Raw genomic sequence first — 25,713 nt, 5'->3', positions numbered from 1 at the left:
CCCCGTGTTCTGGCACACCCGGCTCTGAGCTGAGCTAGGACCCAGGGAGGCATCTCTTGCCAGCAGGCGAGGGGCTAGGGCTGTCTGTGTCCTGAGTTGGGGGTAGACAGGCTCCGGCCACCCTCCTCCCATCCCCAGCAGCTCCCCCCATCCTTGACTTCTCAGAATCAGGACGAGAGGGGGGTGACCAGAGCCTGACCGCCCCCGCTCTCCGCCTTGTCTCCTGCTCCCAGGGCCCAAATTGTCGTCACTTTCCCAATGAAGTGTCTGGTCATTTTCAGAAGCAATTTCAGGAGAATATGCAGCTGCTGCTCCCTACCCTGCTTTTCCTTTTCCAGCAGGGCTGAAGGCACTGTCAGCTCTCTGGGCTGGGGGCTGAAGGGGCACAGGCTGGGGTCCCTGGTCTCCCTTCTGTCCTCCCCTCACAGTCATGTGGATGGATGCTAGGTTGGGGAAGGTTGGGGGGGGGTCCTCTCTTCTTTAGGCTCCCATCTCTCCCTTCCTCCTCTGCTTTCCTGTCTCTTCTGGAACTTAGGAGTATGTGTTTTCATCCCCTGAAAACTACAGGGGCTCAGTTTCCCCACCTGTGTTACAGGGCTTGAGTTGACTCCATGACAGTGGGAGAAGCTGAGGTTCTGCTGCACTGTCCCCGTCGCCCTGCCAGTCCAGCTCTCTCAAAGTCTAGATTGAGTCTCTGAGGGCCACAAGCCATCCTGCATTCCCCTAGACCCCCTGAGGGGCCATTATAGCATCTCTCAGCACAAACGAGCTCTAGCTCAACCCTCCTGGCTTGGCCCGTTTCTTCCACAGGCTCTGTTTCTCATGCTGTGGGTTGTCTCCAAGCTGTGTGCTGGCCGCAGGGCTCAGGAGGACCAGAAGCTGTCATCCTTCCATTCTTCACTGGTATCTTCCTCGAGTGTCACATGTGGCCCTGGCCGCTCCCTCAGCACCCCTCCAGGATGTTGAGAGGGTCCACATATTGCACTCAAGCTGTGCACATGGTGGACATATGCAGGCCATCTTGTGTTCACAAGCAAGTGCTGGGTCAGCCTGCATCTTGACCCCAGTGGCAGCTGACTAAATGGTCTCATCTCAGCAAGTCCTTTCCTGGCCTCACCTCCAACCTGCCCCAGCAAAAAAGAGGCGGAGCTCCAGAGGAAGGGTCTGCCAGGGACCCTGCTCCTCTGGGCTAGTGACAGTTAGGGCCTGAGATGTGGCCCAAATAAAGAGGAAGTGTTCAAAGGGAAAAACACCCAGGTTCTCTGCAGCTGCAACACCCCCTTTACATGCCATTTGCATATGATTTGTGGCAAGGTGAGGCCCAGGCTGCCCCAGCCCTCTGAAGCCTCCCTCCTTCATCGCCTTTCGGATTTAGCTTAGCATCAGCTCTTTCAAGTCTTTGCTAATCCCAAAGATCAAGGGGTGATCAATTCTCTCTGCCAATCCCTTGCTCCCCCCATCCTTGGCTCCTGCCATCCTCCGTGAGATGCCTCAACATCAAAGGACATTATTCATGGTGGACCTTTGCTGAAGCCTTGCTTCCCTGGTGCCAGGACTTGGGGGCAGGGGTGGATGGGTGGATGGGTTGGTGTGGGGAGGGAGGCTGACGCAGAGATGGGACCCGGGAGGCTTTAGTCCCTAGCCCTCAGTCTAACACGTTCCTCCTCCTGCACCCCCAACTCCAGCCTGCCCAGCTTGGACCTCCTTTTCCAGATTGTTAGGGGAGGCGGGGAGGTGGGAGATGGTTAGGCCCAATTAGGAACAGCACCTGAGCTTCTCAAAGGTGTGAGCCAGTTGTGCCATTTACATGTAAACAGCCTTCAGCTTCTACCCTTCATCCTCCCAAAGGCTCCCAATGCTGGGCCCTGGGCCATGGTCGCCCCACACATCCCTGCAATTAGCTGGGTAATGGGGCCCCATTAGCCCCTCACATAATAAAGTGGCCTTGAGACCTAGCTGCCGCCCTCTGGGGTGAACGTGGGGCCCTGTGCAGCCAGAGTGACTTGTCCTGGGGTGGGTGGGGTTGTGGGAGGGGGGAGACAAACATTTCAGGACCCTGGCACCGCCGGAGAGGATCTATGGAGGAGCCACACTGTGGGCTGGAATGCAGGAAGCTGCACTCAGGCTTCCCTTTTTGTTTTATGAATAAATTTTTACTGAGCATCTATTTTACGCCAAATACTATAGAGCTAGGAATCCAGTCACAGACGGATGAAAGTCCTTGCCCTTGTGATGCTGACATTCTAGAAGGGGTGGGGTAGACAGACTGTAAGTAAAACTTTGATGTGTTTGATGTAATAACTGCATGAAGAAAAGAAGCAGGAGAGGGTACGGAGGATGCAGTGGTAGTAATTTAAAATAGGGTGGCTGGGGAAGGCACCAGTGAGCAGGAGTCTTCATAGTAAATATGCAACAGAGCTTTGATTCTCTTCCCAACCCCAAGATGCAGAAAAGCACAAGGTCCCAAATCTCCAGGTCTGTTCAAGAGGTGGACCCCCACCCCTTCTGGGAGACTTAACTGTTCCCTTACTGGTCAAAGTTCAGACCAGTGCAGTAAAATGGAGGGGAGGTTTGGAGTAAGAAAATCCTGAATTTGAATTGGTTCTCCAGTAGCTGTATGTCCCGGAGCATGTGACTGTACTTTTTGAGCCTCAGTTCCCTCATCTGAAAATGGGAATATTTCCTACTCACACGGCGGTGGTGATGAAAATCAACTGCATAGCTCTCTGCTGACGCGCCCTGCAAATGTTCAAACCCCGCACCCATCATAGCGAGTGGCGACTGCTCTAAGGCAGGCTTTCACTCTGCCTCCCCCGGTCTCTTACAGCAGCGTTTTTTCTTTCTGGGTCTGCTGGGATCCCGATCCTGACTCTGACTCTGACTCTCCCCTGGGGCTCTGCGTTAGGTGTGAAGTGGGTAGAGTAAGGCCCCTGCACTGCGGGGCGTGAACCGGAGGCTTGCAAGTTCAGGGGAGAAGACGCCCGAGCTGCAGGGAGACAGATTAGAGCGGGAAGAATGTAACTATGAGGAGAGAAAGAAGCAATGAAGAGACCAGTGCTGGAGCGGGGGCGGCGAGGGTAGGGGGACAGCTCAGGGTTGTGTTCTGTTCCTCCTTGCAGAGCTGTCAGCAGGCAGGACAGAAGTTAGAACCCTGGAGGGAAGCAACTAAGTTAGGCTGAGTCAGAGGTCAAGAAGTGGCGTGGGAGGCCAAGGGGGAGGCATTAGCGCTAGGGTGACGGTGGAAGGAGGCAGACGCTGGAGGTTTCTGCATTCACTTGCGGGGAGAAGTACTGACCCTCCACTGGTCTGAGGACCAATGGGGTGGGTCAGCTGCAGCTGGGAGGAGGGCAGAGGGAGAACTGAGCACTGGAGGGGATGCCAGCCTCTCCTCCCGATCCTCAGGGACCTGAGCTTGGTTGTCCTGCTGGTGGGAGGGCTAGAGAAACACCTGCCAGAAATTGTTTTGGCCTGGCAGTTGAGGTTGGAGGTTTAAAGCAAGGGGCTGGTGGGTGGACAAGGAGGAGAAAAACCCCAGGGAGTTAGCTCTGGCATGGCAATTTTGTGACAAACCATACGCAACATCACTGCTTAGCGTGCCCAGTTCAGGGGCTATTTGAAAGTGGGCTGCTGGATAGCCCCGGCTCAGTGCTGGCTGGGTTTGTGGGGGGTGTTTGTGTGTGTGTGTGTGTGTGTGTGTTGTGCATGCGTGTGTGTGTGTGTGTGTGTGTGTGTGTGTGTGTGTGTGTGTGGCTGCAGCCCATATCCCCATTCCCCCCACCAGCCTCCTCCTCCCTTCCAGCCACCCTGGGATTGGTGAGTCTCAGCCCCTCCCCCGGCTCCCCCAGACCCTCCCAGAGCCTTTATCAGGGAGCTGGGCCGGAGTGGCTGCCACATTTCCAGAGCCCCTCCACTCCCTGTTTCTCTCTTCACGGCAGCACCAGCAGCGTGTGCGGGGAGCGGGCAGTGCCCCGGGCCGGCTCCCCGATCCTGCTAGACCATCTGCCCTGGGCTCAGAGCTGCTCCACAGGTAGGCACGGGCGGGAGCATGCTGGATGGACTGGAGCTGGCACCAAAGGACAGGGGCAGAGTCAGGAGGGAATAAAGGAGGGAGGGATAAAGGTGGCAGCCTTTGATCGGGGAGCAAGGCACTGGGAAGGTGAGCAGAAAGAGTGGATAGGGGTTGGAGTAATGTTTGGAACCTGTGGGTACAGACTGATTCTTCCAATATTAGAAAGTTTTTGCCCGAGTCTTGGGGTTACCTAGGACTGGAAAACAGCATCAAGGCTCCCTCCTCAAGCTGACTAAGGAAACAGACCCATGCACGCCCTCTAAATCTATCGTCTTCCCTGGGAGCCGAGGGCTCCCGCACCACCGCACCGTCGCTCATTGCCAGGTGCATGTCCTGGGGAAACACGTGATGGGGGGCAGGGGAACTGAGCCCCTCCTGCTCAGAGACTCTCCCAGACCACAGCTTGGATGGAAGAGCTGGGGGCTGGGGAAGCAGGGTCAAGCCAGGCTGCTGGTCGTGAATGTCCCCTGCGTTTGCCCATGTGTTGTGTTCTTCTCTTCCCCGCCTTCCCTGTCCTGTCCCTCTGCCCTCCTAGGCACCATGCGGAGCACCCTGCTGTTTGCAGTCATCCTGGCCCTCAGCTTGGCTTGGAGTTTTGGGGCTGTCTGTGAGGAGTCCCAGGAGCAGGTGGTGCCCGGTGGGGGCCACAGCAAGGTAAGGCACCCCCTCCAGCTGTGCCCGCCCTGGCAGAGTACTGGGCACCACCGTGGGAGCCGCACTCTGCCTGTCCCACAGCTGTAGGGAGGAAGAGGGGGCGGGCCGACAGGAGTCACCTGTATTATCCATCGGAGGGTTGGATTACCCTGCCTCTCTGGTGGCCTCGTGTTCTCACTGTCTCCAGGTTTGTTTGTCAGTGTCTCTGTCCCTCTGTGTGTCTTTAACACCTTGTACGGGACCTACTAATAGGTCATTTGGTCAATTGATTGTCTGGTGACTCGGTGACTGGATGGTACTGTGAGGGACAGGCTGGCGTGGTCTCAGGTTCTCTATGGTCCAGCCCAGGTTCTGTCCCTTTGCACGGGGGACAGATCCTCCCCGCTCCCCGGATGGCATGAAACAGTCAGAATTTCTCTCCCAAATGGTCACTTGTGTGCTGTTTTACCTATCGGTTATGTATATTATTTTGTTTTTAAAATTAAAATAATTTCCTCATCCCCTGCTCATCCACCCCCAATAACCTCAGGTGCTCCCAAGATCCCAGCCCCTTCTTCTCTCCTCTCCCGTGTCCTCCTCTGGCCTCTGCTTAGTCAGGATAGGGAAAAAACACAAAACAGGCCCCAATTTTCAAAGTTCCTCTAAGAAAAAGAATAGGAGTTGTCAGGGTAGGGGTACCAGGGGAGAGCAGGGAGGAAGTCTTTTCAAGGTTTTGAAATGACAGCAATTACATCGCTACAAATGCTTTTAAGATGATTACAGGTGGAACTTATTACAAATTCAGTGTGTGAAGTCTGCCTCTCCAGCTCAAATCGTTCAGCATCTCATCACAGGAGGTGCACAGGCAGAGTACTTGAACAATTTGTGGGAGTGGCTGCGTGGGAAGCCGTGTGCTGGGCAAGGAGAGAGGTCACCAGCCTTTGTCCAGCTTGTGGGGTGTCCCAGGGCACGAGAGGCTGGCAGCGTTGTGGGTAGCAGCAGTTGCACCAGGTCCAAAAGACCAGGACCAGTTCAAAAACCAAACAAAGTGTGCCAAGCGTGGGCTGGACACTGTGTTCAGAGCCCAAGGTTCCAGCTGGAGATAGTCGGAATATCTGGGTCTCTTCCTCTGAGACAAACTTGCCTCAAGACCTTGTTCCTCGTGGTCAGTTAAAAAGAGAGATTGCTGTCCTGCCCTTTCTTGCTGCAGGTCCGTGAGCATGAGGGCAGTTGGGATGAGACGAGGGTTGGATGTACGTACGAGGGCAGCCAGGTTGGCATGTGTTGGGGTGAGCCCTGTATAAATGTGCACCTGTGTGTGCTCAGCAGACCAAGGGCCCCAGGGCTCTGGAGAGAGAGGCACCGCTGAGATTCAAGGTGAAAACCTCCCAGCGTGATCACTGTCATTGTCTCTCTGCAGCCGCAAATAACTGGGTGTGTGGTCTGTGCCCACGTTGCTAAAAAAATCGAGATGATTAAGAGCCCCTGCTTGGCAGCAGGTCTAGAATGGGGTTCAGTTGTGGAGGAGAAGAAGTTTCATTCTGATGAGCATGCTGCCTCCCTGAAATTCTAAATCCAGGGGAGACAGGGGAGATGGAGAGAAAACCAGAGGCAGAAGCTGATGGAGACGAGCGAGCAAGAAGCGATGGGAAGTGCAGGGAGAGGAACAACCAGAGACACAGTGCAGAGTGGGGGATTTCAGGATTGCCGGTGTGCTTGCCCCCCACCTGTCCCCAGGTATGTGACTCAGTCGTGGAGCACAGACCGAAGGACACTTGCTCTGGCTAATGAGCCTTCATGTGAGTGGAGGAATTCATGGCTCACTTACTTAATGGGGCAACCACATCCTTGGTCAAACCACTTCCTGATGTACCAGGGAGAAAAGAACCAGGGGCCTTCTCACTGAGACGTGGCAGGAGCTGGGAGAGGGCCCCAAGGGACCCTCTGAGCTTGGGAGATAGCATGACCAGCACCCCGGTTTTCCCGGAGCCATCCCGGCTTGAGCACTGCAAGCTCCCCATACCTGGGCAAACTGGGACAGTTGGGGCGCCCAATGTTCTCCCTTTTCCAGTGCTTCTCAAAACTTGCTACGCATATGGATCGCCTGGGGGCCTGGTTAAGATGCAGATTTTGTCTCGGTAGGTCTGGGGGAGGACTGAGATCATGTATTTCTAACAAGCTCCCAGCGTGGATGCTGCTGGTCCATGGACCACACTTGAGAGCCCACTTCTCTTCTAGTGTAAACCCAAGGAAACACTGAAAGAAACAGGATGTCAGCTTTAGCTGTGGTGGGCTCAAGGAGAGGCTGCTTCTTGTGGGGAAAGAGTGAGTGGACTGGGTGTGAGCCTCCCCTCAGCCCTCTTGGCCTCTCTCCCCTAGAAGGACGCAAGCCTGCACCAGCTGCCCCCGTCCTTGCTCCGGAGACTCGCTGACAGCCGCTTAGTCTCCCTGAACGGATTGCTTGGAGTGCTGAGCCGGGCTGGCACGGGTAGGAAGCAGCCCCAGGGAGGGGGGCATGTGGGGCAGGGTTCTGAAGATTAAATAGGATGGGGAGACCCTTTTGGGTGGGGAGGAGGCTGGAGATGGCTTAGGGAACAATTGCTTGTTCTTGTTCTCACAGGTCCTAAGGAATCACCACTTCCCCAGAAACGTGAGTAGCCTCTTCTCCCTCCCCGTCTCTGCTGACTGCTTGCCCAGAGCTCCTCAGGCAGGGCGCCCAGAGACTATTTCGGCTGGCCCACACAGCATGCTCGCTGCAGCTGCTCAGCCAGCCTTCCCTCACCGCAAGAGGCCACTGGGAGCTGGGAGGAAGCAGGTGTGAGGGGCGCGGTGGGGTCTCCCTCCGCTGGCAGGTTATCGGGAAGCAAGAGGACCTCTTGGTGGCTGTGATGATTCTAAGCCAGGCACCTGCTGGTTGAGAGAATTCTAGAGAATTCTTGAAATGTGGGTGAGGGAGAGATAGGTGAAGAGGCTGCGCTTAGGGGATAGCCTGCTAACTGTGGGGAGTGAAGCTGTGATGAGATAAAGAAACAGAGACCAGAATCCAATGCAGACGTCTTGACACATGCCTGGGGAAATGTATCGGCCCCGGAACATCGCTGTTGACAGTGCTGGCCCTATTTCTGCAGGTGACATGCACGACTTCTTTGTGGGACTGATGGGCAAGAGGAACGTCCAGCCAGGTAGGCGCGTGCGGCAGAGCGGGGGAAGGGTCAGGGCACTGGCAGAGATAAGGCAGCAGTCAGCTGCCTCATGTTTGTCACCAGAGGGAAAGACAGGATTTTTCTTAGCCACAGTGAAGGTTCCTTGGCCCCTTCTACCCAGTCAGCTCGGACCCACAGTCCAGCTCTTCCTGGGAGCAGAGTAGGGAGACCTTTATATGATGGTCCTGCTGCAGCTGGGAAGGGGCGGGGAGGCTCTGCTTCCTCTCCATCTCGCAACCAGAGCATTCCTCTTCTTCCCGACTCTGTCTTCCAAAGCCGTCCTGCATAGCAGCCCTTTGCTGTTGGGTCAGGGTGAAGGCCATATTCAGAAAAATCCCTCCTAACTACACCATTTACTTCACCCAGACACTCCCATTGATGTGAACCAAGAGAATGTCCCCAGCTTTGGCACCTTCAAGTATCCCCCCAGTGCGGAATGAGGTATGAACTGTTGGTCAGGGAGAAGATAGGGACGGTGTTGGGGGGGGGGTGGGGGGAGATTGCCAGAGGAGCATTTCCTCTGATGCTATAGGCATTAATGCTCGTAATTAATGCCCTAAATACACTACCAGTGCCCGACACTTAGAGGCGCGTGCTTGTCTGAGAGCGCGCACGCACGCACACACATCTCTTTCTCATCCCTCTCCCCTGTCTCATGGACTCCGGCTTCCTCTTGAGCAGAAGGAGGGAGTGCTGGGAAATGGGAAGGGAGGGGTTTCCCCTGGGCTTCTCTGCTGGGCACCTTTTGTTGTTTGAACTCCATACTCTTGTGATCCATGCAAAAGAGGGAGAGATCATCATCTGATAATTACAGATACCGTGTCTCATCCACAGGTGAAGCATTTTGCTTCCCAGGCAGGCTGAAAACGTTCAGATCACTCAGAATCTCAGGTTACTGGGTCTAGTGTGTAGTTCTTTGCAAGGGTGATTTAGGAAGAAATGCAAGGAACTCTGAAATCTAAGGGGGCATAGCTGGAAACCATATCTTAATTGCTCTATGCAGCATAATGGGTGAGAGCATGGCCTCTGTTCAAATCCTGGATCTGCCACTCACCAGCTGAGTCCCCTTAGCCAGGTTACACAACCTTTCTGTGCCTCAATTTCCTTATCTGAAAAATGGGGGTGATATGATTATCTTGTGGGGTTGTGTTTTTGAGCGTAGGTAAAGTGTTCTGAATAGTGCCCAGCATGCAGCGCTGTGTGTTGGCCTTAATAGGATTGCTGCAGTCTGGGAGGTGTGGGGAACGGCCGGGGGCTGACCTTGGGGGCTCTGGTCTGTCTACCTGGAGCTTCCTGGGCTGGACCCTGGGCCAGAATGGGCTGACAGCTCTCTTACTTGGTATGCCAATGTGAGAGTCCCCGGGGAAGTGTCTTGTCAAAACATGGAAATTTCCGCCTCGACACCATCTTCCCACACACAGCAATAGCAGTTCAACTGGTGGCTTTCTTTGCACCAGCTTCCAAAGAAAGAAGGTGTTGGGGGAGAAAAGGAGAGGGATCAGGGAGCCTCAGTCATTCATCCCAGAGTCTCCTGCCCCCTCCCTGAGACCCTGTTACTCACACTCATTGGTCTCAAAGGAGACTCAAGGACCGGGAGCTGGCTCTCGATGAAACTGCCTGTGCCTGATCCGGGGGCCCAGAGACTAGGTCTGGCCCCCCATTCAGCGCTGGGTGAGAGGGCACAAAGAGCCATAATAACCGTAACTCGCTGATTACATGGTACTTTCTGTATCATTTTGCTCTCATCAGATTGTTATTTCAGTCCTGCCGATGGCCAGATAATTATATAGGCAGCCATATCTGGATGACATGCTCTCCCCAACGTTATGCATCAGCCATAAAGATAATTACAGTGCAATTTTGCCATAGTATTTTATACAAATGGCAGAAACAAGAGCATTGCGGAAATCTACTTTTAATGCTTTCCGGCGGATCTAGGCTCTTTCAGAGGGACCAGGCCCATAATTGCAGCCTTCATAATCTCACCACTAACAGAGCATTCTCAACCCATTTGGTGCCTGGAAGAATAGACACAAGGCCCCTGGGGCTGGCACTTAAATAAGATTAGATGAAATAGATCAACAAAGATCACTGTGCCATCTTATTTCATTCATGTGAAACTCCTGAAAAAGGAAGTGATCCCTGCCTGTCCTTCCTCTGGGAGGTTTCTGGAAAGAGGAAGAGGGACTAGGTGAGGCTGGGGGACCACTGACACCTGGGAGCATTGGACGGGGTTGTGTGTATGCTTGGCTCACAGGGACGCCAGGAATATAGGAACTTTGCCACTGCAACTTGCTGCCTGGGCCCCACAGGGCATGCCCACGGTGTTTGTAAGTGTCATGATAAACACGGCAGCTGGGAAGGGGCAAGCACCTGTGGCGAGGAGAGTTCAGTCTTCTAGTCCAAAGGCTGCAGAGATAGCTGAGGGTTAAGACTTCCATTCTCTCACTTCTCCTTCACAGATGCCCCTCCCTCTGTCCCTGCTTCCCCAGTGGGTGGTTGGTGGGAATTTTACAGGACAGAGACGTGATTTCATTTTCTGGGTCCTCAGCACTCCACTTCTGGACCCCTGGGCTGCATCGTGAAGACATCTGTCGCCCTGTCCTCATCCCCAGGCGCATGTGCTCCCTTCTCTTCCCCATCCTTGTAACACTCTAGTGCTTCGACTCCTTCCCCGTCCCCCTACCCCATCGGCTGTAGAAACTGTCTAGTGAGCATCCCCAGTTCCTGCAGGTGTTGGCTATAGATCCTCTGAAGTTTCTGTAGTGTCCTAAAAATATGACATCTCTCTCTACTCCTCAACAATAAAGGATTTTTATGTACTATGACCTAGAGTGACTATTTGGTTGGTGGGTGAGTTTTTCTCTTCCTTGACTCTTCCAGCTACATCACACACATGCATATATATGATACACACATGTATCATATATAAATGGAAGTATCTTTATTTTGTACACATACTGATTTTCCCAACAGTGCCTTACTCATTGCTTCATACAATTAATATCATAAGATTTATTCAGTGATTGAAAGAAGAAATGAATTTGGAAGATGTTCCTCAGAGGCTTTCACAAACCAGCTTCAGATATAGAAAAAAACCCAGATATTCTGAATGGCTTGTCTGTATTTCCAGCCTGGGAGACATCCATCCCTGAATCTAACTCTATTTAGAGACAGGAGGTGGCGATCAAGGCTGTGCGACGACCCAGCCTCAGAAGAGGATTCATCTAAAGCACTGAATCATTTTTCTGCCCCCAAGTGTTGAGCACGGGTCCTGCAGCAGGTTGTGGGGATGAGGCTGTGATCCATACACAGAGTTTACAGCCTAGCAGGGCTGTGGACAAGCAAACAACACTCGGTCCTGCTAGGATAGGGCATGGACAGGAAAGTTACCGCAGTGGCCAAGACAGAGGAGAGCAGATATCTTCAGTGTTAACTGGCCACCTTCGTTATTATAAAGGGGAAGCATTTATTTCCGACTCTTCCGTAGTGCAACTGTTGCCAGCCCCTGTAATGCTTGTCTAGTGTATGTACAGCAGTTAAATGAGTGTGTGGGGGTGTCTTTTATTAATCTGACGTGCCAACAGCCCATTGATCCCAAGGGGGTTTCTGTACCCTAATGGAACAGCCTGGGAAATCCTCAGGCTCCCAAGGCCATGCCCCTGAACCGCCCTGGTAACAAAGTTGACACAGCCTCCCAAGGCTGTGTAAAGACAGGGCTGTGGAGCCAGAGGCCACTTCCTGCAGGTCCTTCACCCCAGTGAAAGTTCTCTCTTTCCAGAACCTGACTGGGGCAACTTTGGACCCACAGCTGTAGGGTTGGGGAAGGGGAGGAGGAAGGGCTCACCTCAGATGCCTGGTGTCAGGTTTATTGCTAGAGGTCAAAGAATGCTCTCTCCCCAAATTCTCAAGCCTTTTTCCAGTGAGTCATCTTGTTGACTTTTCAAAATCATCTATCTAGAGGGCTGAAGATTGGGGTAAATTTGCAGAGTCTGGGGAATGTATTTGAGACATGAAGGCTTCATGCTGTGGTTCTGCTCAGACTTGGGAGTACACGTGCGCTGAGATGACACAAGTGCTGTGGCAAGTAGGAGCATTTATGCAGAAAGGTTGCTCTCTGGTGGGACTGATGAAAATTGCAGTACTGGGGATTCCAGGAAAAATGAAGACAAACTTAAAATCAGATTCCAACTTTTGTGCCTGGAGAATGAGTGAAGGAATCCCAAGCTTCCTCTTCCTGCTGTAAAGAGGCTGATGCCTAAGGGGACTTTCAAAAAGACCTTGGCTGGAGGGGAGGGTATAGCTCAGTGGTAGAGTGCATGCTTAGCATGCACGAGGTCCTGGGTTCAAACCCCAGTACCTCCATTAAAAAAGCAATTTAAAAAAAACCAATAAACCTAATTACCTTCCCCCAAAGAAATAAGTAAGGAAAAAACAGACCCTGGCTAAATTCCTGGCCCTCCTCCATTTAGCTTTGTGTCTGTGTGTCATTGTGATGGCATGGTGATAGACTTTAAAGACTTCAGTATTAAAGATTCTAGACCCAATTCAGTATATGTGGAGGGGGAGGGTTTCCCACACCACCAAGCAATGCTCCAATATTATCTACCCAGAGATAGTATCAGATTTCACAGAGCTCAGTCCTACAAGACCCACTCCCAAACCCAACCCCTTCAGATGCCTATCTTAAGCCCAGGTTATTAACTGTTCTTCTGATCCACCAACTACAAATTGGAGGTTCCCAAAGTCCTATCCAGATGGAAGAGATGCATGGGGAAACGGATGCGAGAGTCGCGGCGCGTCCATGCCCTCTCTGAGCACGCCACTCACCTCTCACTGAATCTCTATGGTTTCACCAATCTGCAAGCTCTCCAAACCCACTTCTTTTAGGTTTTTATGGAAGCTTCATTACATAGGTATGATTGATTAAATCATCAACCATTTGTAATTGATTCAACCTCTAGCCCCCTCTTCCCTCTCTGGAGGGCAGGGGTTTGAGACTGAATGTTTCAACCCTCTAATCAAAAGTCCTCCTAGCAGCCAGCCGCCCACCTTTAGGTGCGTCCGCAAGGCATTCATCAACATAACAACAGACGTCTCTATGGCTCTCATTACTTAGGAAATTCCAAAATTTTTAGGAGGTCTGTGCTAGAAACAGGGATAAAGACCAAATATATATTTCTTATTATAAATCGCAATATCACAAGTATCAACATTACACACTTTAATCTACACCTTTAGAGGGGTGTTAGCATGTGAAGTACATTTACCGGGATCAACATTCTAGAGACGGTTAAGGCAGTTGGTTAGAAAGATTCAACAGGCCCAAGACACCTGCAAGTCTTGCAGCCTGATGTCTCAGAGTCATGCCGGAGGTTTGGAGTCTATTGGATGTGTTAAAAAAGAAATAGGCCCGTAATGGAGTCACTTGTGCTAAGCCCCATGTTACCAACCAAGATTTAATGCCTGACCTAATGGCAGTTTCAGCCTCTCCTAGGAACGTGACCTTTAACCAGGCAATACGGAATTACCACAAGGAAGGTGATCTTGCCTGAAGTAATCCACTCTGTTAAAAAACAAAATTCAGCTGAGTAAATTTGAAGTTCTCATTGGCTTTATTCAATGACCCATGAATCAGGCAGCATTCCACCTAGCAAATAGAAAGGAGTTCCAAACAGCTGCAGAAAAGGAAAGGTTTTTTAAGAGCAGAAAGGGAGTGGGGCAAGGAAGTCATGGACAGGAGGACGGGTTATTTCCTTTGCGGGGAGGCAGCTGTCTATGAGGTGGCTAGGTAATTCCATATTGACTGGTTAAAAGTCACATTCTTCAGAGAGGCTGAAACTGCAATCAAGTCTTGGTTTGATGACATGGACCTTAGCATAAGTGACTCTATTTTGGGTCTGTTTCTTTTTTAACAACTCTTTGCTAGAAACTTCCTTTTCCTGCCCCCTTTTCCGTATAAAACACCTCTATTTTGTAGAGCTCTTCAGAGCTCCTTTCTACTTGCTAGATGGGACACTCCCATTACTGAATTGTTGAGTAAAGTCAATTAGATCTTCAAATTTACTCGGTTGGATTTTCTTTTTTTTTAAACAGAGTTGGCATCAGCAGTAGGACTGAAGGAGACTTCTGATGGCTTCAGGGACAGTGAGTAACATAGTTATGGTCCCTGCAAACCCTTTTGGGTTCTCTGTCTTTCTTGCTGTTTCTGAGGGCCATGAGTAAGTTCTCAGTTTATATATATATATGTGTGTGTATATTTTATTGAAATATGCTTGGTTTACAATGTGTTAGTTTCTGGTGCACAGCACAGTGATTCAGTTATATATATATACACACACACACACATATATATATCTACCGTTTCATATTCTTTTTCATTTTAGGCTATTACATCATCTCGGTTTTGAGCTCCACTCTCTTTATGTCATCTCCTGATCTAAGTGGCTTTCCAGTTTGGGGCAGTCAGCTTGAGCTAGCAGACGATTCCATCTAGAACCCAAGCCCCCAGCCCGTGGTCCAGACCATAATTCCCCCATTTGAGTAGAAAACCCCAGCACTCGGGTCTGTCCCCAGATTCCACACTGGGAACTGCTGGTGGCAGCTGCGTTTCTTCATTTTTTTTGGAACCAGTCCTCAGATACCATTATTTTAGGTCTGTTGGTTCAGTCCTTTTTCCAGTCCCAAGTTCCACGGGAATTGTTGGTGGGACACACAGTGACTTTTCTTGGCCAAGCTGCAGTAATATATCTTGGTTACTGCTCGTGTGTTAAGCTGCACGTGTTCGTTTGTCTCATTTAGTGCAGACAAAGGCTGCTATTGTTAATGGGAATCTTGGGAGCTAGAAAGTTGCAAAAATTGTTGGAGTTGTTGCCTGGCTGCCTTCTAACATCTGGCAATGGACAGGATGAGATAGGAGACACAGACACAGAAGGGTCCTAGAGCCTGAGATGTTCCTACGTGTTGGAGGAGAGAGAGCTGGGATGACAAGGACTTCATATGGACCAGAAATGTGTGGACTTCCAATGTCTTAGGTGGTGGTGGTGTGGCAGGCAGGGCAGGTGGTCTTGGTTTGATGACAATTCTTGGGCAGGAGCGTTTGGAAGATTTGGAGGGTAACTGGTGCACTAAAGGAGAAGGCCAGGTGGAAGCAGGGCAGTGGGGCTCTTGAAAGAGGGAAGCAGGGGAGGAAAAATAATTTTCCCTCTACCCTTCTAGGTTCTGGGCTGAATAAATAATAAAAGACAGATTGACAGGAAAAAAAGAAACAGAGGTTTAATCACATGTATACTTCCTGTCTACATGGGAGGTACCCAGGAAAACTAAGAGTTCCTAGACATTTAGTTATCTTTCAGGTACAGAGAGGGAGGCACTTACAAATGGAGATTTCGCTTACAAATGTAAATATCTCTAACAAAAGGATAATTTCTCAGTTTTCGGAGCTTCTCTGCTGTCTGCTGCTTCTTGAAAAGAATCCTTATGTCAAAGAGGCACATTTGGGGATGTCAAGTTCTGCTCCCCTCCAAGAGGGGGGACCAGCTGCTGGAAGCAGGCCTGGGCAGCCAAGGTGCGGTGGCACACAGCGGGATAATGTGAATTCCTTCATTTGGCCACCTAGCTGGAAGGGGAGGCCACAGTGAACTTTCAGAAGAGTGGTCCACCATGGTCCCAGCTCTCAAGTATTTATTCATTCAGTTGTTCATTCATTCAAACGGGCTTTATTAATTACCTGTCATATGGACCAGAAATGTGTGGTAAGTGCGGGGATGCAGTAATGTGCAGAACCACAGACCCCTGCCTTCAGGAAGCTCTCTGCCTAGTGGCGGAGCTATAAATTAGTCAATAATGTTACAACTTTTTGTAAAACTACAACAGCAGATGTTTTGAGAGTAAACTTCTGGGAATATGAGACGTAGAATAGAGGAGGAGATTTAAGCTTAGGGGATGGGGTTTTCACTTCTCCAGGTACCAGGGCGAGGAGGAAGTGGTCTCCGCCGGGTGGATCGCCGCTTCAGAAAAGCCAGGCCTGGGGGATGGGGTCGGAAACATTCCCGCAGCTGCTCCCGAGGGCCGGCCCGAGGGTTGGTGGCCTCTGCCCTCCGGCCTCGCGCCCGGTCCCGCCGTTGTTGGGGGGTGGGGTGGGGGGCGCTGCCTCCTCCCCAGCGGCTGGGGGCGCTGCGGCCGAGCGGCGGGGGGCGCTGCCTCCTCCGGGACGGCGGGGGGCGCTGCGGGCCGGGCGGCTGGAGCGGCCCGGGCCGGCGCGGCGAGCAGCGCGGCGGATGGAGAGTCTGGCCGCGGCTGGCGGCGCCGCCTCCTCGTCGGGCCGGGCACGGCGGGCCGGGGCCTTTGTGTGAGGCGGCGGCGGCGATGGTGCTCGGGCCCCGCGGAGCCGGGTAAGCGCGGCCGGGCCGAGGGCTGCCCTGGCCGAGGCCGGACCCCCGTCCCGGCCTTTCTCTCGCCCTCGCTGGGCTCCCCCCTGCCCGCTCCCCTCGCCCGGACCCGTCCTCTCCCGCCGCGCGCCGCCCCCGGCCGGCCCCGCCGCCGATCCCTTCGCCCCCTGTCCGACCCCGCGCCCCGCCGCGTCGCCCCCCACCCGCCGCCCGAGGTCGCCCCGCTGTTTGGGAGGCACCGAGGTACTTGGTGCTCCCCAGATGGAGTGCCCAGCCCCACTGAACTCCCTTCCTCCCGGATTCGACCCTCCAGAGGGGAGACTGCGGCGCCACGGGGTTGTTGGGGTGCCTTCTCGGAAGTTCCGAATCCGTCCCCTACCGCTCCCCGCCCAGGCTTCCCGGCGCCCCGACCTGCTGACCGTTGATGTGTGACCACCAGGGCCCGGGAGATGCTTGGCTGGTACCCAACAATGCCCAGAAGCTTCCTGGGCCCCAGAGAAAGTTGGGAGTTAATCGAACGTGATGAGGTGCAGAAAGAGGCTGTGTTGCACAGGGCGAGTCGTGAGACTGAAGGAGAAGCCAGCTAGCTTGTCCCCCTTCGTCGTGCAGGACTCGAAAAGGGGGAAAAAGTGGAACTGAGCAAGCCTGTAGGAGTTACCTGTGTAATCAAGATCAAGTAAATCTCTTAGTTCTGGTCAAATAAGCATAATTCCTGAAAAGGGTGGGAAAAAGAATGGAAGCGTCTTTGTCATATTAAATACCACAGTTGTGTTCTGCTTTGCTTTACTTCTTTGGGTTCTGAGTGTTTTTACTTCATTCACAGCACACAGAGAATGTGATAGAGCAGTCTCTAAATAGCTCTGGGCTATGGGGAGACAAGAGGGCAGGCAGGTAGCATGGGTAGAGAGAGATGGGGACTCAAGAATGAGCGAGAGACTTATTTAGGGACTGAAAGAACATAGCAATGGTAGGAAGCTAAAGGACAGAGCACCCTTTCCCTTTCCCCAGCAGCCAGTGGCGCTTTGATAATTGTGTTCTAGTGTGTGTGTGGCATTTGGCATCATAAGGGAAGAGAATATATGCAATGAGATAGGAAAGCGTGTATTCAGGAGGAAATTAGGAAATTACTGAGAAAAATTTGAGCCAGTTGCTCTGGTTAAGAAGTGTAAGATTTTGTCTGAGAGGATGCTTCTGGCTTGGCTTTAAGACACTAGCTTCTGTCTAACCAGGCCTACAGACTCTCTTACTGACTCTTAAAGACCAAGCTGACAGTTTTTTCCCCAATACTTTTGGATTTTGTCGTGACTACTCTGGGAATGTGCAGGGAGCGAGGTCACTGTCCCGTTACTTTTGCTGTCCTTGCCCCCAGCAGAATGGAGCAGGTGTTTGTCCATTCACTGCTGCTCCCCACGCAGAGCTTGGAAACACGCAGACTGGTGGCATTTCCTCCTGTGGATCTCCTCACCTGCGGGGATGTGTTTGGCCATCCACCTTTTCCTTTTGCTGTCCACAGATTAACCGTGCTGATAAGGAAGGCAACATCATAGGAGCTGCTAAGATGGGCATGAGGATCAAACTGCAAAGCACCAACCACCCCAACAACCTGCTGAAGGAACTCAACAAGTGCCGGCTCTCGGAGACCATGTGCGATGTCACCATCGTGGTGGGGAGCCGCTCCTTCCCGGCCCACAAAGCCGTGCTAGCCTGTGCGGCTGGCTACTTCCAGAACCTCTTCCTGAACACTGGGCTCGATGCTGCCAGGACCTATGTGGTGGACTTCATCACCCCCGCCAACTTTGAGAAGATTCTGAGCTTTGTTTACACGTCAGAGCTCTTCACGGACCTGATCAACGTTGGGGTCATCTACGAGGTCGCTGAGCGTCTGGGTATGGAGGATCTCCTCCGGGCCTGTCACTCCACTTTTCCTGACCTGGAGACCACTGCCGTGGCCAAGCCGCTGACCAGCACCACTGAGAGCCACTCTGGTACCCTGAGTTGTAGCTCAGCAGAACCCACCCATCCCCTTGGAGAACTCCGGGGTGGTGGGGAGCACTTTGTTCCTGATAGAAACTATGTGTTGCCTGGTGATGCTGGAGGAAGCTATAAAGAGGAAGAGAGAAACGTTACCAGTGACACTAACCATAGCCTGCCTCTGCCGCAGCAGCCACTGCCGCCAAAGACAGAAGACCACGATGCCCCTGCTCCTTTCACGTCTGTCCCCAGTATGGTGACCCAGCCAGTCCTGGGCACTGTCAGCATGGGCATCCAAACCAGCACAAGCTCCTGCCAGCCATACAAAGTCCAGAGCAATGGAGACTTCAGTAAAAACAGCTTCTTTACCCCTGACAATGCAATAGATATTACCACTGGGACCAACTCCTGTCTGAGCAATAGCGACCACTCCAAAGACCCCAGCTTTGGGCAGATGGAAGAGCTCCAGCTGGAGGACCTGGGGGACGACGACTTGCAGTTTGAAGACCCCACCGAGGAGATAGGCACAGCTGAGGAGGTGATTGAATTGAGTGACGACAGCGAGGACGAGCTGACTTTCGGAGAGAATGACAACCGAGAGAGTAAGGCCATGCCCTGCCAAGTGTGCAAGAAAATTCTAGAGCCCAACATTCAGCTCATCCGCCAGCATGCTCGGGACCACGTGGACCTGCTGACTGGCAACTGCAAGGTCTGCGAGACACACTTCCAGGACCGTAACTCCCGGGTGACCCATGTTCTGTCCCACATCGGTATTTTCCTCTTCTCCTGCGACATGTGTGAAACTAAGTTCTTTACCCAGTGGCAGCTGACCCTCCACCGACGGGATGGGATATTTGAGAACAACATCATCGTCCACCCCAGCGACCCTCTGCCTGGGAAGCTGGGTCTGTTTGCAGGAGCGGCCTCTGCAGAGTTGAAATGTGCTGCCTGTGGTAAGGCATTGGCCAGAGATTTCCACGTGGTCCGGGGCCACATCCTTGACCACCTTAACCTGAAGGGCCAGGCCTGCAGTGTCTGTGACCAGCGCCACCTCAACCTCTGCAGCCTCATGTGGCACACACTCTCCCATCTCGGCATCTCGGTCTTCTCCTGCTCCGTCTGTGCAAACAGCTTTGTGGACTGGCATCTCCTGGAGAAGCACATGGCTGTGCACCAAAGCCTGGAAGACGCCCTCTTCCGCTGCCACTTGTGCAGCCAGAGCTTCAAGTCGGAGGCTGCCTATCGCTACCACGTGAGCCAGCACAAATGCAACAGTGGCCTTGATGCACGGCCTGGTTTTGGGCTACAGCACCCAGCTCTCCAGAAGCGGAAGCTGCCAGCAGAAGAGTTCCTGAGTGAGGAGTTGGCACTGCAGGGCCAACCCGGGAATAGCAAGTATAGCTGCAAGGTGTGTGGCAAAAGATTTGCCCACACAAGTGAGTTCAACTACCACCGGCGGATCCACACGGGCGAGAAGCCGTACCAGTGTAAGGTAGTGCCACAAGTTCTTCCGAGGCCGCTCGACCATCAAGTGCCACCTGAAGACGCACTCGGGGGCCCTCATGTATCGCTGCACGGTCTGTGGCCACTACAGCTCCACGCTTAACCTCATGAGCAAGCACGTCGGCGTGCACAAAGGCAGCCTCCCGCCTGACTTCACCATCGAGCAGACCTTCATGTACATTATCCATTCCAAAGAGGCCGAGAAGAACCCGGACAGCTGACTGGGTCCCCGCAGAGCCAGGGGGCGCTCCCAGGCAGCAGCCAGGACGTTAGTTTTCTGATGGCTGTTGGTCCTTCCCGAGCCGAAGTTACGGTTTTGCCTTGCTAGGAGTCCTGTTCTGTCCTGTGTTTAAAGGAGAAAAAAGAAGAAATAGCACATGAACACTGTTACTGTTTTTGAGAAGCAACGGCCCTATCATGTTTACCTCCTTACCTGTTCCTGCCCATGCAGGGCTGTGTTTTTGATTCTTTTGAGGCTGGTTTTGGGATCTCGTCAGGCAGTTGGTATCAAGTAGATCCCCTTCCCCAGCCTCCTAAGTTTTAGTTTACTGATAGGTTTTATGCTGCTAAGAATCCAACCAACAGCCTCACTGAATAGAAGAGGTGGAGAGAGGTCTTCACGGTGGGTGTTACTGCCAGACCTCCGACCGGGACAACCAGCTATGAGAGGGATTTTGGGAGTGTGGTCATTCAGGAAAGCCTAGTCAGCAGAGCAGCTCACCTCCGGCTCCAGTCGCAGCCCTCAGCAGGGAAAAGGTGTCAGGGATGGAGGGACCTGCTTGTTCCATGGCTCTGATCTGCTGATTGGATAGTGAGGTCTCTTGGCAGCTAGATCCCAACTGGGGGGACAAAGCTTTCCATTTAGGTCAGAAAGCTTTGGGATGAATCCTTGCCAGCCAGAAGAGGTGTCCTGCAGTGCTGCCGGAAGTGGCAGTCTGGATGGACAGGAAGGGAGGTTTCTCTTTTCTCCTCAATTCCAAAGAAACGTGATTTTATGGAGCGATGGCCCAGGACGTCAGGCCTTCCCTGTGGGGCAGAGAGGACAGGGAGCCACTTTGATGTAGTCATCTGTCATCCGGCCACCTCCATCAACCGTGAGTTTCCTGGGGGAGAGGTGGGGATGTCTGACAGCAGCAGCCTTGCCTTAATTTACATCCAGTCTCCCACCTCGAATTGTGTTTGGCCTATAGTGTAGATGAGAAGACCCCGTGAAGTGGTGGAGTGGTGGACTGTGAGCCCTTCAGGACTAAAGGGACCCGAGTAACTAGTGGTGTGTAGCAGGATGTGCGTTCTGTCTGCCCCAGTCGGGTAACCTGTTGTTTACTTTGTGCTAACTGGGCCAGAGCTTTGGCAGCTCACCTTTGTCCTGCTGGAATTTATCCTCATCTGTCATCGCATCGCCACCAGGGGGCACTAGTTGCTGACAGCTGCTTCAAGCCCTCCCTGGGTGGCTGGGCAACGGGTCTTGCCCAGTCCAGGGGTGCTGGTTGGGTCTATTCTTAGTTGCCTTTTGAGGGGGTCTTGCCCAAAGAAGGCTTGAGGGAGAGGGCCCTCGGATCTCGCATACTCACAAGGCAGCACCTCAGTAACCCATACTACCTCACCTGCTCAGGCGAGCTCTGGGAGTCCCTGGCCTCAGCCCTGACGCTGCCCAGGTGGGACTCAGCAGCACCCGGGCTGTTTCACAAGCAAGTGGTTTTAATTGACTCACAAAGCCTTTTTTGAACATAATATTTATTTATTTTTGGTTTTATATACATATTACCCAGCATCTCTTTTGGATAAGAGACTTCAGGAAAATGAGCTGCTCCCAGTAGGTAGCCCTATTCCAGGAGACAGTCCTGGTCAGAGATTTGGGAAACAGTGGCTAGAACTAGGGGAGAACAGGTCACACCTTTAAACAAGCAAATTCTTTTCTTTCTCTCCAGGCAGTCTTGCAGAATAAACCCAGGGAACCCTTTAGATAATGGCGTAAGGTCTAGAAAGTTGAGGTTTGTTAAATCCCTAAGCCTTTCATCCCCCTTCCGTCCTGTGATTGAGTAGATTGGGGATGGGTGAGGGGATCAAGCCACGTAAAGGACCTTTTTGCATATTTTCTCATCCTTCCTAAACTTAGGAGGCTGGCTGGGACAAACAGGCAAACCAAAGCTCTGTCCTTGTTGAACCTGCTGCCTCTCTCCCCAGCCCTCGATTGATAAAGCCTCCAGGTTGGAGTGCAGGCACTCTGGTGAGGTGACCCTTGCACGATGGGACTTGTGCAAGTGGCCACTTCCACTATCTGAAGCCAACTTGTTAAGTGTTCCCTTGGGACATTCTTGCTGGGAAAGCAGTGCTGAGACTTACCATCCCTGACTGCCTGCTTCCTTCTTCCCACACTGACCATTAGAAGTTTAAGAAAGAAAGTGTATAAAAGACTACAGGCAAGTATCTGCTAAGTGTTTGCAGCCAGAGCAGTTTCTCCCAGATTGTTGGTGAGGACCAAGTTTCGAATGGCAGGATTTGGGGCACTTACTGGAACCCAACCACGGAGCCGAGACTGGATCGGTGTGCTGGAGAAGCCCTTTTCCTTAACAGAGGGCGTCGTGGATGCTGGGTAGTCTGTGTACTTAACCTGAAACTGTGAAGTTTTCCCTTTTTGCCAGTAAACCAAAAAACAAATCCTTGAAGCTTTGCCCCTAAAACACTAAAAAACTGCACCCCCTGATCCTCCTGAGGCCCAGTGGTTGACCAGGGTGGCCCGGTTGGTTGCAGTCAGACATGTAGCAGGGTCAGTAGCTCATGAGGCTCATTGACCAAACCCCATTCCCCTGTGCGTCCCCTGTATTCACACCTCAACCCTCCTTTTGCAGTCGTGTTTGCTGCCTCTGCCTCCAGCTCACCCTTTTCTGCACTGCTTTATTTGAAACACTATATTATGGCTTATGGCAAAGGGCATTCAAGGATACCTGGTAGAAGGTATTCATATTTTGAGTTTTAAGTTTTTTCAGCCTTCTGCTCATTGGGTTTTGTTGCCCTCTCTGCCCTGGAGCCCAGGTTAGCGCTGTCTCCTGTGCTGTTCTGAGGTTCTGTCTGCCCTTTGAATGTCTTCTCTGCTCCTTCTCCTCCCCTCTTCTTGTTCTGTACTCAGGACCAGCTGCATGATTTGCAGAGCCCTTTGTTTAGAAATTACCTAGAGCATTAAAGCAAGCAAGCACGAGGCCATTCCCAACTTTTCCCTAAGGGAAGAGGGTGATACTTTAATGGCACACTAAATGACAGAGGCTGCTGTGCCCAGAGGAAGTGCCAGTGTCCTGGCACTCCTCTGACCCACTGATGGCTCACTGATGCCACGGTGCCCGCTGGCAAGCTCTGCTGTACCCTGGTATTTGTTCCTAAATTTTAAGACCCCGTGGAGTGTCTATAGTTCATGGCTAGTTGGGAAGAAAGGAGGTGGGGGTGGGGGCCAGGAAATGGGTAAAAATTCTTTTCGACTTTCCTCTGATCTGTCAGCACCCTTTTATCTCTTGGACAGCCTTTGTCTTTAATACCTTCTCCCCAGTCAGGTTTTGCTGCTGATGTTTTCTTCCTCTTCTGGCTGCCTGCTGTGCCCTCCTGTTCCCCAGACTACTCAACTTTGGAAGTGAATTTAAATTCCTTCGTAGATGGACACTGATTTTGTTGGCATGGAAGTGGGCCATGTGGAGAAATAATGCCCCTCTGGGAGTCCCCACATATCCTTTTCCCGAAATCGTGCACTGGATGAATTAGGAAGCAGGGCACACAGCGTTCGTTTCAATGTGATCGCTCATCATAAACTTAACATCAGGACGAAAAGGAAACTTTTGATTTGGATGTTTCTTTTAACACCCTTCCCCCGTCCAGTCCACCCTCCCTGCCCCTCTACTAGCTCAAGTCTCTTAACGAATCCGAGAAGAGTTGTTGACGTCTAACTCCTTCCATTAAATTAATAAGTACTGACCTCCTAATATTTAAGTGTTTACTATCTATTGCTGTAAAGTTTTGTATATTTTGTAAACTTTTTTTCCCAAATAGTAGATGTCTAAAATCGTTGTACATCTGATTCTTTTATATTCCATTGTTCGGCACAAAGTGTGGTTTTTATTTAGAATAAAAAAAGGAAATTTGAAATGGGAGTGCTTTTCCTATTTACTGTGATCATGCTCATCCCTTCAGAGTTCAGAGTACCCGGGCCATCACCCTTTCAGTAGAGTGTTCTGCTCAGCAGATGCCAGAATTCTTTCAGGTAGCACATTTTCCTTTCCTGTAGCTAGAATTCCCCGGCATTAATTTGTCCTGTTTTTAGTGGGACAGTGGGAAATTAATTCAATGACCCGACCTTTTCAGAGGGAACATCCCTGAGAGGAATCTTCTGTTGGCTCAGAGAGAGCAGTGGGGCTCTGCTGATGTCTGGTTGGACCAGAGATTTGGCCACAAATTTGTCTGGTTGGTGCCATCTGTTTCGCCGTGACATGGTGTATCAGAGTGGAGAGGGGGCGGAGGTCTGGCATGGTTTCATGAGGTTGATAACAACTGTCCCCCCACAGAAGGGAGACAGACCTCTAGAAGGTAGGGCGTGACGTGGTCCATTTGGTCTCAGAGCACATTGCCTGGGCCTGGCCCCCCATCAGTGCCCCGCAAACGCTGAGGGTGGCCTTGCTCAGCATGCTGGTTCTCTCAGCCCCGGGAAGTACCCATGCTGCCAGGGCACTGGTTGCCAGAGTGAAATCTGGGGGAAGAGAAGTTGTAGGGAAAATGGCCTCTGAGGTAACCTGGGGTGTGATATGTGCCGCTGGGTTTCCTTCAGGGAGTTTCTGGAGCCCAAGTCAGAGGAGGCAGTGATGTGGGCATTGACTTGCTTGGTTTTCATGTGGACACAAGGGAGGAAAGTCCAGTACATTTTCTGCATTGTTAGGTTAAGTTCTTGCTCTAGCCCCACATCACTGTCCTGATTGAAACAGCCTTCAGCTCTATACCACTGAGTAGCTGTTTGTAGCTTAAGACCCTTTCTCAGGTTTGGGCCCAGTGAGCAGTAGACATGGATTTTTTCTCGGTGCTCCCGACAAACGGGCACATAGTGTTGGAGCACATGTTTAATGCATCTGGTGAACAGTTTCAGATTTCTGAGAGCAGAGGAGACCGCACACCAGGTCAGCGAGCAGCTAATCCAAGTTAAACATTCCAGACATACTGAGCACTTGAGCAGGACAGAGGGTCTCAGAGACCGTGTCCACCAGCCCTTCACTCTCCACAGGCAGGATGGAGAGACCGAGGACTCAGAACAGGTGGGCTGGGACCTACTCTCAGGCCTTACTGGAGTCAGAGCACTTCACAGACATGGTCCTAGTTCCCCAAACTGATAGATGAGCCTTTTGCAGAAGACCTGCGTGTTAGCAAGAGGACTTACTTTCCTGTCTGTAGGACAAGTGTTAATGGAAGTGAGTTGTTGGACAGGAAAATTATGAGACTTGTCCAGGAAGAAAGAAGTCTGTGGGTGAGAACTGACTTAGAAGAATGCCAGAACTCTGTCCTGTGACAGGATTAGAAGATGTCTCCTTCGCTACCCTGTGCACAGGACAAAGGCTGACAGATGGAGCACCGGCAGTGCCTGCTGCTGCCTGTCCCAAAGTCTGCTCCCAGAATGGATGTTCCTTGATGTTTTCCTCTGACCTGGAGAGACAGGGAGGGACGAGGGGTAGAGGTCTGGAAATGTCCTAGACTCAGAGCTGGGGGGAGGTGGGCTCTGAGGAGTGTGGACTCTGGGGCAGCTCCTCTGCTCTAGTGGGAGGGGGGTCGCGGAGAGCATCGGCAAGGAAATGGAGCCGCTTCCTGGATGGTGGTGGTGAGGGTGGAGAATCCTCGTGCTGACCCAGCTGCAGGGTGCCTGTCTCAGACACTGACCTCGGCTTTACCCACCTCTGCCGGCCCCGCCCCTCCATCTATCACC

The 25,713-nt window shown here is 52.1% G+C and overlaps 3 protein-coding genes across 5 annotated transcripts in view; all 3 read left to right on the top strand.

The window, feature by feature from the left end:
- Window positions 1–3,882: 3,882 nt before the first annotated feature.
- TAC3 (tachykinin precursor 3) lies at window positions 3,883–10,733 on the top strand. 3 transcript variants are annotated; one of them, XM_032493148.1, is made up of 7 exons: window positions 3,883–4,027; window positions 4,605–4,723; window positions 7,082–7,190; window positions 7,323–7,352; window positions 7,831–7,884; window positions 8,272–8,346; window positions 10,457–10,733. In XM_032493148.1, the coding sequence occupies exons 2-6, from the start codon at window positions 4,610–4,612 to the stop codon at window positions 8,343–8,345; spliced, it is 381 nt and encodes a 126-aa protein (XP_032349039.1). In that variant the 5' UTR covers window positions 3,883–4,027; window positions 4,605–4,609; the 3' UTR covers window position 8,346; window positions 10,457–10,733. The 3 variants fall into 3 exon arrangements, with proteins under 3 accessions (XP_032349039.1, XP_032349038.1, XP_006189521.1); XM_032493147.1 differs by having other exon boundaries at window positions 3,885–4,027; window positions 7,085–7,190; XM_006189459.3 differs by having other exon boundaries at window positions 3,885–4,027; window positions 10,368–10,733.
- A 5,426-nt stretch (window positions 10,734–16,159) lies between these two features.
- Window positions 16,160–23,885, top strand: ZBTB39 (zinc finger and BTB domain containing 39). Its single transcript, XM_032493141.1, is given in 3 exon segments — window positions 16,160–16,298; window positions 17,809–19,761; window positions 19,763–23,885. Coding segments are annotated over 2 exon segments (2,136 nt in total). The 5' UTR covers window positions 16,160–16,298; window positions 17,809–17,853; the 3' UTR covers window positions 19,991–23,885.
- The window catches only part of RDH16 (retinol dehydrogenase 16), a 28,040-nt gene continuing 18,499 nt past the window's right edge, over window positions 16,173–25,713 (top strand). Inside the window, exon 1 of the mRNA XM_032493146.1 lies at window positions 16,173–16,298. The gene's annotated coding sequence lies outside the window, so the exon portion shown is untranslated. The remainder of the gene's footprint in view (window positions 16,299–25,713) is intronic.

Source organism: Camelus ferus, chromosome 12 (assembly GCF_009834535.1).
Source record: "Camelus ferus isolate YT-003-E chromosome 12, BCGSAC_Cfer_1.0, whole genome shotgun sequence".
Classification (NCBI taxonomy): Eukaryota; Metazoa; Chordata; class Mammalia; order Artiodactyla; family Camelidae; genus Camelus; species Camelus ferus.
This window is presented reverse-complemented; position numbering and strand designations above follow the sequence as displayed.